We start from the raw sequence: 15,400 nt of genomic DNA on the forward strand, positions 1-15,400 counted from the left end.
ATCCATAGGGGATTGGTTCTAGGAACCCCTGAGTACACCAACATCCATGGATGCTCAAGACCCGTGCTTTGTGGCATGTGTACAGTGCATACGGTCAGCCCTCCACATCCATAGATTTCCAACTGTGGATTGAAAATACTGTTTTCAGCCCAAGGTTGGTTGAATCTTTGGCTGCAAAATTACAAATTTGAAGAACCAACTGTATATTTAATAATATTATACACACACACACACACACACACACACACACACACATATATGAAGTATACCTGGACCCATGTAGTTCAAACCTGTGTTGTTCGAGGGTAAGCTGTGTTTGCAAGATATAAAGGCACTTTTATGGAAGAGTGCATTGATATGTATTCTTGGACTTGGGATGACATCATAATTCATATATTTTCCAGGAAATCTGCAAATGTTAGATTTTTTATTTTTGTCATCACTTTGGAGTCAAGTTGGATAGCATATATACATTTGAATATATATAAGCAGAGTTAGACTTCAAAACAGCTGCGTTTTTCTAAGGAACAGAAATTTTAAATTTCGAAACAGCAGCTTCTATCTGGGTTTCTTCAAGCATGAACAGTAAAGGAATTTGAATCACAACTTGAGAACTTGTAATGTTAGAAATGTAACGCTTATTCATATAATTGATATATTTCTGAACATATATTAAATCAAATATTGTACATATGAATTAGTTAAATAGTTTAATTGATTAGAGAAAAGTTTGTAGAATTTAAGATTTATATTCTTAAATTTAGAATTACATATATATCATGTGTTTTATTCTATAGAATAGCAGTCAGTCAGGATACACTGAGAAAACTGAAGGAAGGGATTATTTTTTCCATGTATCTTTGAGCTAGGCTTTGTTAACAAGGAATAACCTGGAATTAAAATACACATTTCCATAAAAAGTGAAACAATAATTTAAGACTCAAAGAATGCCCTTTCCTCTCAGTCGATACCATTAAATACCTACTTAACTGATACCATTAAATACCTACTTTTTATGAAGAAGTAATCCATAAATGAGGCTCACTAAAAAAAACATTGTCAACTTATCTTGAAACAAAGCATGCTTTTTAAAAAACACACTTAATTTAAAGAGAATACAGAAGTTATGTTTGGGTTTAAGTGTATTTGCCTGGATTCTACCTTAAAATAATTCGTGATGTAAAACTAATGATGATGTGATATAATAGAAAAACACGTTGTATAATTCCAAAATTAGGGTTCTAGTTGCAGCTTTCCTACTAATTAGCTGCATGACTTAGGGTAAATCAGATAACTCCTCTGCATTTGACACCCATTTATGAAATTGAGAAGCTTGAACCAAATGTACTCTAAAGTTTCTTCTTGCTCTAATATTTTATTATTTATTTGAGGGCTTATTATTTATATGATGTTCATTGCATTGCCAAGAATCTCAAATAGAGGTGCCCAGCACCAGTTATCTGAGATAGTAAAACAGGGGCCTTGTATAAGTAAGTCCAGTGTACTGTAGGCTGCCATATGGAGTTTCGAGAGCTTATAAGGGCTTTAAAGGGAAGTCACAACGATGAGGTAATAAAATAGGAAACTGAAGCCTTTGATAGATAAATAAAAATATCTAGGGATTGATATTGTTTGTTCATGAAAAATATGAGAAATAGACTAAGAAGAGTTGTAAAAAATTTTTCATTTACTCAACAAATAATAGCCAGGCACTGTACTTTTCAAGGATCTGAGGCTGAGATGAGTTGATTTTGGAATAAACTGTAGCAAATGCTTCCTAAAAGAAGACGAACTAGATTAGGTCTGGCGGAGTGCCTAGGAGGTCTCCTGTCCTTGTTGGAGATAGATGACAGTCCCTATGTTTCAAATGGTTTAGGAACCATCTTGCCTAATGGCCATGTTTCCTGAGTACTCTTGGCTGTATCCACCCAAAGTGAATCCTTGATTTCTTTTACACTCTCGGTAGGTGGGCTTTGCCCCCAAAAAGTGGGAGACAAGACTTATGGTATATGTTCTATTTTCCTCCCAATTAAAGTATGCTAGAGTTTAGGGTGATAAGGATGTCAGTATGACAGAATAAGTAAAATACAATAGAATTTCAGCCTTCCCTGGTTATGCTTTCTCAGTATAGCGTCATTAAAAGCCACCAGTTCCCAGAATATCATTTTCAAACAGAAGCACCAAAATATACTACAGAATACACTGTGGTCTTTAGGGTCTGCAATGCCCCCCGTGACGAATCCGCCTTCTGTTTATGATAGTCTCTAAACTTAATGGGCTCCAGGATTTCTTCCACCACCTTGCCCTTACTTCAGCATGACAGCGAGTAGTGAGTGTTATGGTGGGATTCATGGCGGAGAAGGGATTTTAATATAACCCGTTTTTTTGTCAGTTCTTTCATTATTTGGATGAACAAGAGTTTGCCATAGTTTCAGTGGTATTTCTCTTTTACACTTTCATGAAAGTAAAAACCGAGTGCAATAATACTTGTACATTTATTTATTTATTTATTTGTTTTTTTTTTATTGTGAAAGCAAAACTGTAGTGTGTTTATATGACTTACTTTATGCCATCGAAATCGAAATAGACATTATAGTTCATTATAGACATTATAGAACAAAGGTCTGAAAATATGCTGTCTTACCTCTAATAAGATTTTACTCATATCTTACTATTAAGAAATATGCTACTTACCCATAATATTAAACTACAAGTGTCCTATACCTTTACTAAAGCATGTTACTTAGACTTTATCTGATTTAAATTTTTTTTTAATTTAAAATTCTTACTACTCTAATAAGGCAGCAATTTACTGTTTCATAAAGCCTTCCTACTCAAAGCGTGGTCCATGGACCAGTATCATACAGAGCATCGGGGAGATTGTTAAAAATGTAGACTCCCAATCCTCTTCCCTTTACTTATTAAATCAGAATCTTCATTTTGACCAGAAGCCTCAGATAATTTGTGTGCATGTTAGGTTTGAGGGGCACTGGATTTAAATCTATAAGTAACATTCTATCTAGGCGAGAATGGTTTGAAGTTGGTGGCAGAATAATTAATCGTAAATTATATTTACCTTCGATCTGAAGAAAAGATAAACCCAAATATACATGACTCATGTAGTCTGAAAATATTTATAAGTGATAAAGGTGTGAAAGTTATATAAAGTGTGTGAGAAGTTAGAAGTATTGGCAAGAAATAAGATAAAAATTATCCCAAGAAAATGCAAACTAAATGTGTGTGCACAAAATATTCTGTAATGCATAGTTCTGGGGGAATTTGAACATGACAAGCATCTTGATACATGTGTACATATCATGTAGAGGTGCAAATAGACAGAAAACCAGAACTTAATCCGCGATAGATCACAGTGGTCACTTTTCCACTGCTGATTTGACTCATTAGATATTTCTTAAAGGCAGAGAGCCTAGCTGTGGCTTGTGTACTTCTCACACAGTGACACTGCTAGAAAGATAAAGATAAGCCAGAGAGTGTCAAGAGATGGGCAACAAGATTGATTATGGTACAGGAAGATCTGATTTATGAGGAAAGAGAAAAATAATTAAATGAGCAACACTATGCTATAAATAGAGGCTATGGACACGTGGATATTTATCTAATGTTTCTCTAGTGCTGTTTCCTATAGTATCCATATGGAAGATGCAGAAATATTCGGATGTAAAAAATGTGTTACAAAGCAAAGCAATAGCAGCTGGAATCACTTCATTAAAATAGGAGCAATATCAAAGATTAAGTTTCAGAAAATTGACCTGGTACATAAGAAATGACCTTGAATGGGATGACTTTATCCCTGATAACTTTTGAAAGCTCTGTGGGTAAAGAATGGAAAATCATTTATTAAGTTGTTGAATTATCTTACCAGGGAAGTACTTGGAGCCTTATCCCTTGAAATTTCTAAAATTAGGGTGAAGAAAAATCAGGATGTTGCCTGGGAACTCTCACCACTTTGGCAGAGACCTGGTAATTGAAGGTTGATATTTTTCTTCTGCAATATCTTTGATTATTGCTAATATTACCACACACAGATTTTTAAAATCAGGTTCGTATCTTATTTAAATTAAAATACCAGTTCCTAGAAAAACAGCTGAGTGTCACTCATCTGCCCTCCATGATGTCTGCCTTGGCATTAGTAGGCTATTCTGCACCCAGTGATATTCTTTTGTCATTTCCGTAAACTATGTAATTCATTAAATGATACAATTCAGCGCATATTGGAAGTGAATTCACTTCCTACTTTCTCTTTGTTCAGAAGCTAAAAAGATAAGTGCAAAATATGCATCGCCTACTGGAGCCATTTGTCAAATGGACACAGAAACTCTGAAGGTCTGAAATCATCTAGAGCTTTGGAGTGTTTAGTGATCTTTTTCACCAGATGAAAACTCAGCTCATGATTCGAGAGCACTACATTTCCTTCTCACTCCCTCTGTAGACTTTTCCTCAGTGATATGCATCAACTGAAAAAGAAAGCCTAGGACCCCAATTCCATTGGTCAGAAAGCCAAGAAAGCATGACAAAATGATTCAGTACTCTAATTCATTGCTTGACTTTTTCATGCTAATTCCTTCAGATCCACATTAATATTATCTAGAACAGGGATCCCCAACCCTCCAGATCATGGACTGATAACTGTCCATGGCCTGTTCGGAACCCAGCCGCACAGCAGAAGGTGAGTGTCAGGAGAGCAAGTAGAGCTTCATCTGTATTTGCAGCCGCTTCCCAGTGCCAGCATCACCAACCACCTCAGCTCCACAGATCATCAGGCATTAGATTCTCATAGGAGCATTGGTCCCTGGTACCAAAAATAGTTGGGGACCGCTGGTCAGGAGATCGAGTCCTATAAAGTGCTGCTAAGAATACTGTTTTAAATATGTCGACCAGAGATATTAGATATACTTCTTTATTGCTGGTGTGTGGCCAGGTTTGCCAAACTTAAATGTGAAGTCAAATTAATTAAATTACTTCGGGTGCTCCATAATATGAATTGGTTTTTTGTTGATGGTATTTTTCTAAACTATTTAGTTTGTTATTGATGACTTAATGTACCTGCTTTGGTTTTAAGGGATTCTATTTTTAACCAGAAGTTCTTACTCCTTTCCTTTTTGAAAGAGATCTCGACCTAAACAAAAAAGGTTAGGATTACATTCTGCTATTGCGTTCATAATAACAAAGATAGTCTCCTCTATATACTGTTTCTGTGAAAATACCACTAACAAATTACTGGCATCTTATATAAGCAAACAACAACTATCTTGAAGATGAGAAGTAATTAAGAAAAAAGTTAAATCAATAGATTGCAATCTTTCTTTTTCTTCTCTTGCCTCCTCCCTGATATAACTACTGAAGAGGCAGCGGGGGGAAAGTCCTTTTTCTTTTCTGAATCATTCTACTAGTGTAATATTGATTTTTTCTCAAGTATACCCTGTGGTCTCAGATGATATCATATTTTCTTACATTACTTGTATTGATACAGCGCCTTGTCTCATGGGTGACATATATTGTGTGAGCTGTGCTGACACTGCTCACCGTTACCATTTCCTGAGGATGGGATGTGCCAAGACTCTCATGCATGAAACGTAAAGGGACAGGCTGTTTTCCTTTTTGAAAATGATTATCGTTCACTCCAAGTGATACCTTAAGTCCCCATCACTATTGCTTAACATTGTTCTTAACTCCTACAAAGTCTTGAGTTCTTCTGTGATTTTTTTATTTTTTGGCTAATATAGAAAATATTTGAAATCCTCAACTGGGTATCAGAAGATTCCAGTGTTACATGGTTTTTTAGGAAAACAATGTATTATGAAGTGCCTAGAAGAATACCTGGTGACCTGCCTATGCCATTGCTGTGGCTCTCTTTCTTACCTTTGTTTTCTTCTCATCTACCTCCCTCTGTTTCAGCTAGCCGTGAGGTGGTTGGAACACAACTGCCATTACCAATACATGGATGAGCTCTTGCAGTATATCCGCTTTGGCCTGATGGATGTGGATACTCTACATACCGTTGCCCTGTCCCACCCCCTCGTCCAGGCAAGCGAGACCGCAACAGCTCTTGTCAATGAGGCCCTGGAATACCACCAGAGCATCTATGCACAGCCTGTGTGGCAGACTTGCAGGACCAAACCAAGGTTCCAGTCAGACACTCTGTATATCATTGGTGGGAAAAAACGTGAAGTCTGTAAAGTCAAGGAACTTCGGTACTTCAATCCCGTTGATCAAGAGAATGCTCTCATAGCTGCCATTGCCAACTGGAGTGAGCTGGCCCCCATGCCCGTGGGAAGGAGCCACCACTGTGTGGCAGTCATGGGGGACTTCCTGTTTGTAGCAGGAGGGGAAGTTGAGCATGCCAGTGGCCGGACGTGTGCCGTGAGGACTGCCTGTCGCTATGACCCCCGCAGTAATTCCTGGGCAGAGATAGCACCCATGAAAAACTGCCGGGAGCATTTTGTGCTGGGTGCCATGGATGAATACCTCTATGCAGTTGGGGGCAGAAATGAACTGCGCCAGGTTCTGCCCACAGTTGAGCGATATTGCCCCAAGAAGAACAAATGGACTTTCGTGCAGTCCTTTGACCGATCCCTTTCATGTCACGCTGGATATGTGGCAGATGGTCTTCTTTGGATATCAGGTAGAACATGCCTCTTGTACTGGATTTATTTAAAAACACGTCCATTGTGGCATAAATTTAAAAGTCAAGCTTTGTTAGTGTCATGAAATTAATGAGCCAAGGATGCCATTTAGCTAATTAACATTTATTTATTGAGCACCTTCTCTATACAGAGCAATGTAATAGACTTCTGTGACTTCCTGAGAGATTAGTGGAGTAAAAATTCAGGATGCTCATCACACCTTCAAGGCTCATCACACCTTTTTTTTTACCAAACCTTTTGTTGTTTAGATTGTCAGTTTTTGATATTCGTGGATTATATCGTATGACTTGTAGATATCCAGGTCCTTTGCTTTTACTTTCACCGTGGGCTGCCTGGCTAGGAGCCTTTCATCAAAGACAGGGCAGGAGAAATAAAAGCCCAGTAAACCCATTTGAAGAAGTATAGCAATGGGTATATATCTATGTATTGAAGGAAGGGATTTAAATTATTGGCTAAAATAACATTTTGTATTAACTGTGTAGTTAGTCATGCCATCCTAATCTTTCATTCCTATTTACTCTCCCATTCTTCCTGATTGCTTGAGGAATACTATTATTTTAGTTTCTTCTTTTCTTTTACTTGTTAAAAAATCTTTTGATTATGAGAAAAATAGAGAGACTAGTATAATGGACTCCATGTACTCATAACCCCAGCTTCAGCAATCGTTCACTCATTGCCAGTCTTATTTGATCCACCCCACATACACCTTCAAAGCCCTCACAGTTGCTTTTCCACTTGTATAGGAGTCTGTGAGGCATATGTATCAAGAACAAATTATTATTAACCTGTGTTTCCAGTTCTATTATTAAAAAGACATAAAAAGTTTCCCTTTGAAAGGTTTACCAATCGAGGAAGAAAGTTGCAACTTCTCTTAGTTGGCGGATGAGAATTTTGTAACCCAAACGGAACTTATTGAATTTCCATGTCAAGGACAAAGAGGAAAATCAAATAAATACAGTAAGTTCTCACTTAATGTTGATAGGTGTTGCGACTTTCAGTGAAACGATGTATAAAACCACTTATACAATTGGCTAATTGACATAAACAAGAGTTAAGTTCCTGTGGCATCTCATCAATGTTATAACAAAATGACGTTGAACAAAACAACATTATTTGAGGACCTGCTCTACTTTGAGTAACTTTGAGATGTTTGTACTTGGAAGAAACCATCATTTTTAAGTTCACCTGTGAAAACTTCTTCGTTGTTTAACATCTGTGCTGACAAAATTCTCTCTTACATTTAAACTAAATTCATTTGAACTCTGCCCATTTTTTCCTTCTGTTATCCTTGATAACCAGGGAGACAGCCTAGATAGTGCCTCAGTTATTGGTAATTTCATAAAAAAAAAACAGCTCAGGTCAGGGTTTAAGTGTTTGGCAATTATGAATGAAGCTAAGATTTGGACTAAGGAAGAGGATAATGAGGTGGACTCAACAATGACTGGTCCTATGTGCTGAATAAACAATAGATATAAGTGTATATGCTAGTATATATAGATATATTGAAATAAAAGCCTCATTTGTCTGGTGACTTATTCCCTTTTCTTTAAATACATGTTCAATAGTTAAGAAAAAACACCAGGACTATCTCCCATTAGTTTTGCTGAAGAAACTTCAAATTTAGCTAAAATACACCTTTGCTAATAGAAGGAACAGTTCTGTATTTGACTTAGATAAAACAATATGGAATCTCAGTGTAATTTATATTTTCTTCCAATTTTCATTCCTTCTATTGATTCATTTAATTTTCATCTGTTAATGTACTGCATTCCTACATTAACAATAGTTTCTAAATTTTTTAGATTTCTCATGAATATTTTTATAAGTATTTCTTAATTTTTTGGCTATAAAACTGGCTTTTTAAAAAACTCTGGAGTTTCCCTTACCTAATCTTAAAGATATACCTACCTAATACCTGCTTTAGTGAGGCCTTAAGAAATCACAGAAACTTATCTTAGATGAGTTAGATCTATCATCCTGGTATCAAGCTGACTTCTCTTTCAATATGGGTCTGTATATTTCCTTTTCTATTTTATTAAATGTATCAACTTATTACAGATCTTATTGCTATATCCCTTTGTTTTTCTCCTACTGTGAAAGGAAATACATTTTCTTTGTTCCTTTCTTGTACCAATACATGCTGCCTGTGTTAACCATACTTAATGAAAACAATCACAATTTTCTCAGGTTTGTTTCTCCCTACTGTGTACTTGAGATGAAAAACTCACTTTCCTGTGTACAGTACAATAGCTTTAATTGGAAAGAAGAGGAAATCACCAGTGACATTTCTAATACCTTCAGTTGTCTGCCTCTTTCCTCAGGACCAGATTATAATAAATCAATTGTGAATCTAGCCATGGATAGGGAGGGGTGACTAGATTTGCTAATGGGCCCCTTGAAAAAAAAAAAACAGGTTTGTTTTACCCTAGCGCTGATTCCGAAGTGCTACCCTGATTTATTGGAGCAGACGAAAATGTTTGAGGCTATTCTTTATCCTTTACCAAATAATCAAGTATTTCCAATTTAATTCTTGGAGGTTGGGTTATTGGCACACTTCTGGTGTTTTGCAAGCTTTGCCTGAGGTGAAGGTGGTAAGGATTACAGAATGTGAATCTTAGTACCTTAATTTTGTTCTATAGAACACAAAATGAATGCTTCTTTAGAGACTCATAATTTATAGCATGCTCACTTCCTCCCCACATCCCCTTCCCTTTCTCTGTCCATTTTGGGGACAGGACACCTTAAAACCTGGCCATGGTTTTTAAAGTGAGACAAGCAGAAATGAATTCAGAAAATCAGGCTGTGTGAATATACCTATTAGCATTTAAGATGTTAGAGACAGTCAGATTTTACAGGCTCCTGTAGCATTTGACATTGTGACTCAATTCACAAATGCTCTACATCATTTCTGCTTGAAATTCACAATACTGAAGTAAAATAAACATTGAATATCCTTCAGTTGCACTTTGAAAGGTTTTCTCTCCATTTTAAGATATTGTTTGTGAAGTACTAAAAAGATCCTTTTTTTGTGAGTGAAAATTCTGAGCTCATCTTGCAGAACAACTTCCTTTTCATTTTTGTCAAATGGCAGCAAGACAGTGAGAAAAAGCTAACCACAAAATGAGTGCTTTAAAACTATAAAAGTAAGACAAATGTTACTGCGTTTACTCAAAAGCAGTATTTAGTGCTTTCTTATTCTTTTGGTGAATGCTACATCCTTATTATGTCTAGTGATGGTTCATAGATAAATAAGATTAATTCAGCAAACATCCTTCCTGCCCTCTAGGAGCTGACAATCAAAGAGTTTTGCAGATATCTCATTAATGAAAGAACATTTGTTAAAGCTTTCTTAACTCCCTAGAAAATATATTTAGTTTCACCTTGATTAAATTTAGATGAAGCTTGCATTGCCCCATTTTAAATAACTTTAATTTATTCAAACCTACTAAAGGGACTTTGGCTTTTCTAGTATTCATTAAAATTAGAACAATGTAAAATTTCATTAACATTTAAAAAATACTTGAGCTTTAGATTTGCTCTACCTGTGCAAAAAAATTATATCTCAAAAATCATATATAAGATATTGAGAATTAACAAGTGTCATGGCAAAGGCTGGATTGCGATTCACTGAGGTCAGATTACAGTCACACACGTGACACTTGCTCCATTTTTTACCAACCAGGAGATGCTGTGCAAGTTTTCCATCCTCATTAAGTCTTGTTCTGGGCTAGTGCTAGAATAACAGAATAAGACATAGGTCTTATGCTGGGGCTCTTAATATAATAGAGGGAGCAGACTGTTAAGCAGATGATTATATGGCATACACTACCTGTGATAGTAGAAGTATTTCCAAGGTACAGAAGTAGTGCAAAGCAGGGAGTGCAAGGGACATGAGAGGTTTCACAAGTCTGTAGCACCTTCACCTTAATTTGGCCTCAGGTCTATTGGCTACTTCCCCCTCACTCATTAACCCTCCCTGTCCTCGGCCTTGGCTTCAAGGTCCAACTATTACAATGACTCTCTTGCCCTCTGGCAAGCACACAATGTCAGACCAACCCAGAGGTCCACCTGTGTCTGTGCAGCTGAGCTCTGTGGGAGGCCAGTTGACAGGAGGGCTGGTATGGGTACACACTCAGCTCCCCAAGACTGCTCTATACCCTACCACTAGTGTGTTACCCTCTGTCCTTCACGGACTATAACTTCCTCACTTTCCTCAAAACGCCCTCCCCTCAGACTCAGAGAGAGGACTTTGCCTTCTCTTTCTCACAGCAAATCTGCTGAGATACAGTGAAGCCATGGAGAATGGGAGGAGACTGATGGGCAAGAGGTTGTCTGGAAGGAACCCAGGACAGAAGGCTGGGAAACATTGGCAAGGAGGGTGCAGAGGGAGCAGAAGGAACCTCCTCAGGTTCCTGCCTCTCACCTATGAGCTTACCTAGGTCCACATCTGGCATTGTCTCCTGCCCTCCAGGCTTAGAGCTTGAGAGGTCCCTCCTCCTACCCAAGACTGAACCCCTCCCAATGCACTGGGGGAACTCAGGAACTAGATTGAGAATGTGGGATGGGCATGGTCAGAGGAAGAGGGGTATTATAGAAACAAAGCCACAGCAGAAGGGCACGGCGAGAGGTATTAAATACCACAGGGACACCAAGATCCGAAATATTTCCTCTGCATTTTTCAGTCAGAACCTCCTTGGTAATTTCAGAGAAAGCAGTTTTGGGGGAGTGGAAGAAGCTGTAAGCTAGGATGCAGTGGTCGAAGGTGTGAATGGAAAGTGAGGAAGTGCAAACTGCAGGTTTACCAGGGGTTGGGATATGATGTAAACTTCACTCCCTGAATCTGAGCTTACCAGACAACTAACTTTCCGACCATGATGCTCCTGCCTGCAGGGAGAGAATGTGCCATTTCTAGGTACACAAATATTTCAAGTCCATGTGACAGCACGGTTTTTTCATTATAAATTAATAAATAGCATTTTGGCTTTAGGGGAAAAAAAAAAGGAGAGTAAGGAGAGTAGGAGATAAAAAAAGAAGGAAGTTCTTAGATGAATCTAGAAAAAGAAGGTAGAATAAAAAGTGAGTTAGAGGAGGAGATCCACGCTCAGAGGGGACTTTTTTTTTCCTTTTTTTTTTTTTTTTTTAAGATAGGAGTACATTAAGCAAATACGTAGATAAGGGAAAGGAGAAAGTGCAGTGGAAGGTGAAGGGAATAGGGGCATCCTTTGGTGGGTAAATGCTGAGAGCACCTCCCAGGTGCCAGAAATGGTGATAAATCGGGGGGGATACAGTATTGACAATAGACATGGGGGCCCAAACAGGCATGAGGGCATTGGGAGGGGTTCAGTCTCGGAGCTTTAAGCCTGGAGGGCAGGAGACAATGTCAGATGTGGACCTAAGTAAACTCACGGGTGAGGGGCAGGAACCTGAGGAGTTTCCTTCTGGATGGAATCAAGTGAAAGACAGGGTTGCCTGTCGAGGTTGTATAGCGCCAGGAAGAGGGAGAGGGCCTGAGGAAAGTAACCTTAGAAAAGCCTCAGAAAAAAACCAGAGGGAACTGACATGTTAAAAAAAAATTGTCAGAGCCCATACTAAAGTTGAAAAACACAAAATTGTGTCAACAGAGTTTGCAAATTTGCGTCCTATTTTTTTGGTGGTGTTCAGCAGATAACTGGAGAAGGCAAATCCTGGGATTCACTCATGATGGAAGGTTTTTAGGCTGAGAATAGTCCAATGGAACCTCCTGGAAGGAGTCCAGCATGCTGGGATCCAGTTAGGTGAGTGTCAAAGGCATAAGGTTTGGTGGAGGGAGAGTTGAGTGTGTTGCAGGAGTACATAAGAGAAAATCTGTTTGTTGTCCCTGATGAAGCCATGTTTTGAAGCCACCTGCCCGGTAAAAGTTTGCAGCTTAATCACTTGGTATGTCCACTTAAAAGTTTCCACTGAAATGAAATGTCCGCTAAGAATAAAATCCTATTTGTTGTTTTATTGTAGCAACCAGCTGCCCTAGCATCGTTGCTTTCTCCTCTTTTTTTGCTTGTTCCCCAGCCTTTACTACTCCCCGTCTGAAAGAGATTAAAACAAAACCACTACAGTATTGAACTGAGATGGTGGCCAAACAGAAATGAACCAGTCAACGATCGTTTTAAATGAGCTAAATGGTTTGAAGAAAGTAATCAGATCACCTACAGTCTCCAAAAAAATTAGCAGAGCTTTCATCCTAACTGGCCTCCCTTTGTTGTGGAGAAGCAGCACTTTGTTTGCCCTCAAGCTGCTGCTCCGGGAATGAGGCTTAGAGAGGTAAAATGATTTTCCCTGATCACACAGTAGTATTTGACAAAGTGAGAATTTGACCTCTGTGTTTCTGGTTTTTGAAAATCATGCTTTCCCCATGATACCACTCAAACCAGTTGTTTATCACTATAACAAAGATCTTCAAAAACATGCTTAGGTTTTAAAGAGAACTTCCAAGTGATGTGGCTGAAAGTCAATGATACACAGGAGAGTAATTGTACCTGGGGATTTGTTTAGGATCAACAACCATTTGGTTATCTTTTATTGTTTAACCGACCATGTTTCTCAGGACACAGAGCTGAGCCATAGAATGTCTTCCTTTATGTGGTTCTATAATTCAGTTTCTAAAACATAAAGGTAATATAAAGTTAAAAATGTTAGTGATAATATGGAGCTGCTCTAAAATGTGTTGGTTTAGATTAGAACATTGTTTTCTGCAAGGATTACATATTATAGTAGTCAGTGGCTTTTAAAATGGTTAATTTAGGGAATTTTAAAAAAGTCCACCCTAGTAGTGACTCAGAATTCCTCTCATGAAGAGAACAGCCTTTTTTTCTTTTTACATGACCTGCTTGTGTCTGTCTAGATGAATCTAGAAAAGAAGGTAGAATAAAAAGTGAGCCGAATTATTCTACCTAAGAATATGGGAAATATGTCATTTCTTTATTCCCAAGAGGAGAGAAGAAAGTTAAAGCTACAGTATGGAAATGGAGAATAGCCAAAGACTGTGGTTAATGGCGGGAGGGAGAAAAAAGACCCAACAGGAACACAACAAAGCCAGGTATACTAGGGTCAAGCAGAGGATACCTTGAGAGCTTCACTCTGCTGGGAACAGACAGAAATCAGAGGCAGGATTCGGCTCTCTACAGAATCAGGAATAGGAGAGGGAATTTTATTGCGATTTTAAAGGGCACTTGACATCTGCATTGTGGTAAATTTTACTCTTGTTTATTGTTTCACTTATTTAAAATAGCACATGGTGCATACTTTACATATTTTGGGTCACAAGTTTATATGTATTCACTTTAGGTAACAAATATAATTTATATTTTTAAGTAAATCAGCCCTTTCTTTATAGATATTTTGTAATTTTGAGACTGCTGATTTTGAGTATATTAATTACCCATCCATTTGTGTGGTTTCCTCAAGTGTGACAGAAGTAATATGGATGCTAGTTTTAATTTAATGCATGGATTAAGTGTGCTTCTATTAAAGATGCTTATTTAGTAGAAAGATTCTTGACTTTAATTGTTTATGTAGCATTATAAACACTCCCAAAATATGGACAGTGTAGTGTATAAAATAGATAATAAAAGTTTAGTTTTGCATTTATTACAAATATTCTCATGGTGTCTCTTTTATCAAGGACTGATAACGACTGTGGCTCTATTTAAAAAGATGACTAACATGAACTCACACTAAATACTTGGTCATTCCTTTGATAATTAGACTGTAAGTGTGAAGTTTTAGTCTTTTGAGAATTGGAGCAAGTTTATGAAGGAGATACTTAAACTATTAAAGAAGTAAAAAAGCCTTTGATACCCTTATATGTCATCCAATAATTCTGGTTATTAGGGAAAAAAAGAGTTATAAGAAATATATTTGAGACTACAGAATTCATTCATTTATTCAGTATTCCATATTTTGTTATTTTTCAAAATTTCATGTATACTCATTTGTACATTTTGTGGGAATGGTAAGAAATTTCCATAAACAAACCAGTACAGTACGTTGTAAACTTCCCTTTGTGGATTGCCTCTGTACCACGCACTGTAGCTCATCTAAAAACCCATGAGAGATCATCTTCGTTTTGATTGTGAAGAACCTGACATTAGCTGTGTTAAGTGCTTCCCCCAAGGATAGAGTCATAAAGGAGCCTGTTGATGCCACAGCCGGTCCCCAGACTCTCTCCTTCAACTAGCGAGAAGCTGAGCACTTGGGCCTCCGAGAGAGTCTCAGAGATCTTGAGATGGTTTTCCACAATCTGTAAACTGGCTGGCAGAATTCCAGCCTGGAGCACCTTCCCTAAGAGCATGGACACAGTCAGGTCTTTGCATCCTGCTTGTCCTAGTAAGGGTACTAGCACTGCATTAGGTACCACAGGTTTCTACTAAAGAGTATAGTGTAGGACTCTATCAACAGAGGTATTTTGTCTTTGAAAAAAAAAAAATTAGCAGCGCTACCTACCCCGACCAATGTATACTGAAAGCTGTTTTTCTAAACACACTATTTTATAGGCGCTATCAGCATTGACCAGCTGTCGCTCTCAAACACAGCGAGTTTGGGAGTTGGTGAATTCTCCGTAGTGGAGACGAAGGTTGCTTGTTTGGCAGTCACCTGTCATCCTCTCTCCAGTATGTAGTCATCCATTTGTCACATTTTGTGAGGAGTCGAACAGGGAAGCTTAAGAAAAATGCTTTAGTCTTGTTTTGATGATAGAAAGC

The 15,400-nt window shown here is 37.8% G+C and overlaps 1 protein-coding gene across 9 annotated transcripts in view; it reads left to right on the forward strand.

Moving 5' to 3' along the window:
- KLHL32 (kelch like family member 32) overlaps window positions 1-15,400 on the forward strand; it is a 180,388-nt gene that overhangs the window by 136,328 nt on the left and 28,660 nt on the right. For 3 of the 9 annotated variants that reach the window (XM_036220150.1, XM_036220152.1, XM_036220153.1), the window contains one exon: window positions 5,917-6,643. The exons of 2 other annotated variants lie outside the window; for them this stretch is intronic. In XM_036220150.1, coding sequence (XP_036076043.1) covers window positions 5,917-6,643 — 727 coding nt within the window. Of the gene's footprint in view, window positions 1-5,916; window positions 8,005-12,417; window positions 12,440-15,400 lie in introns of those variants that run through there. 4 more of the 9 variants (XR_004950743.1, XM_036220159.1, XM_036220168.1 and 1 more) reach the window with 3 other exon arrangements.

This window comes from Rousettus aegyptiacus, unplaced genomic scaffold, assembly GCF_014176215.1.
Source record: "Rousettus aegyptiacus isolate mRouAeg1 unplaced genomic scaffold, mRouAeg1.p scaffold_m13_p_1, whole genome shotgun sequence".
NCBI classification, from domain to species: domain Eukaryota; kingdom Metazoa; phylum Chordata; class Mammalia; order Chiroptera; family Pteropodidae; genus Rousettus; species Rousettus aegyptiacus.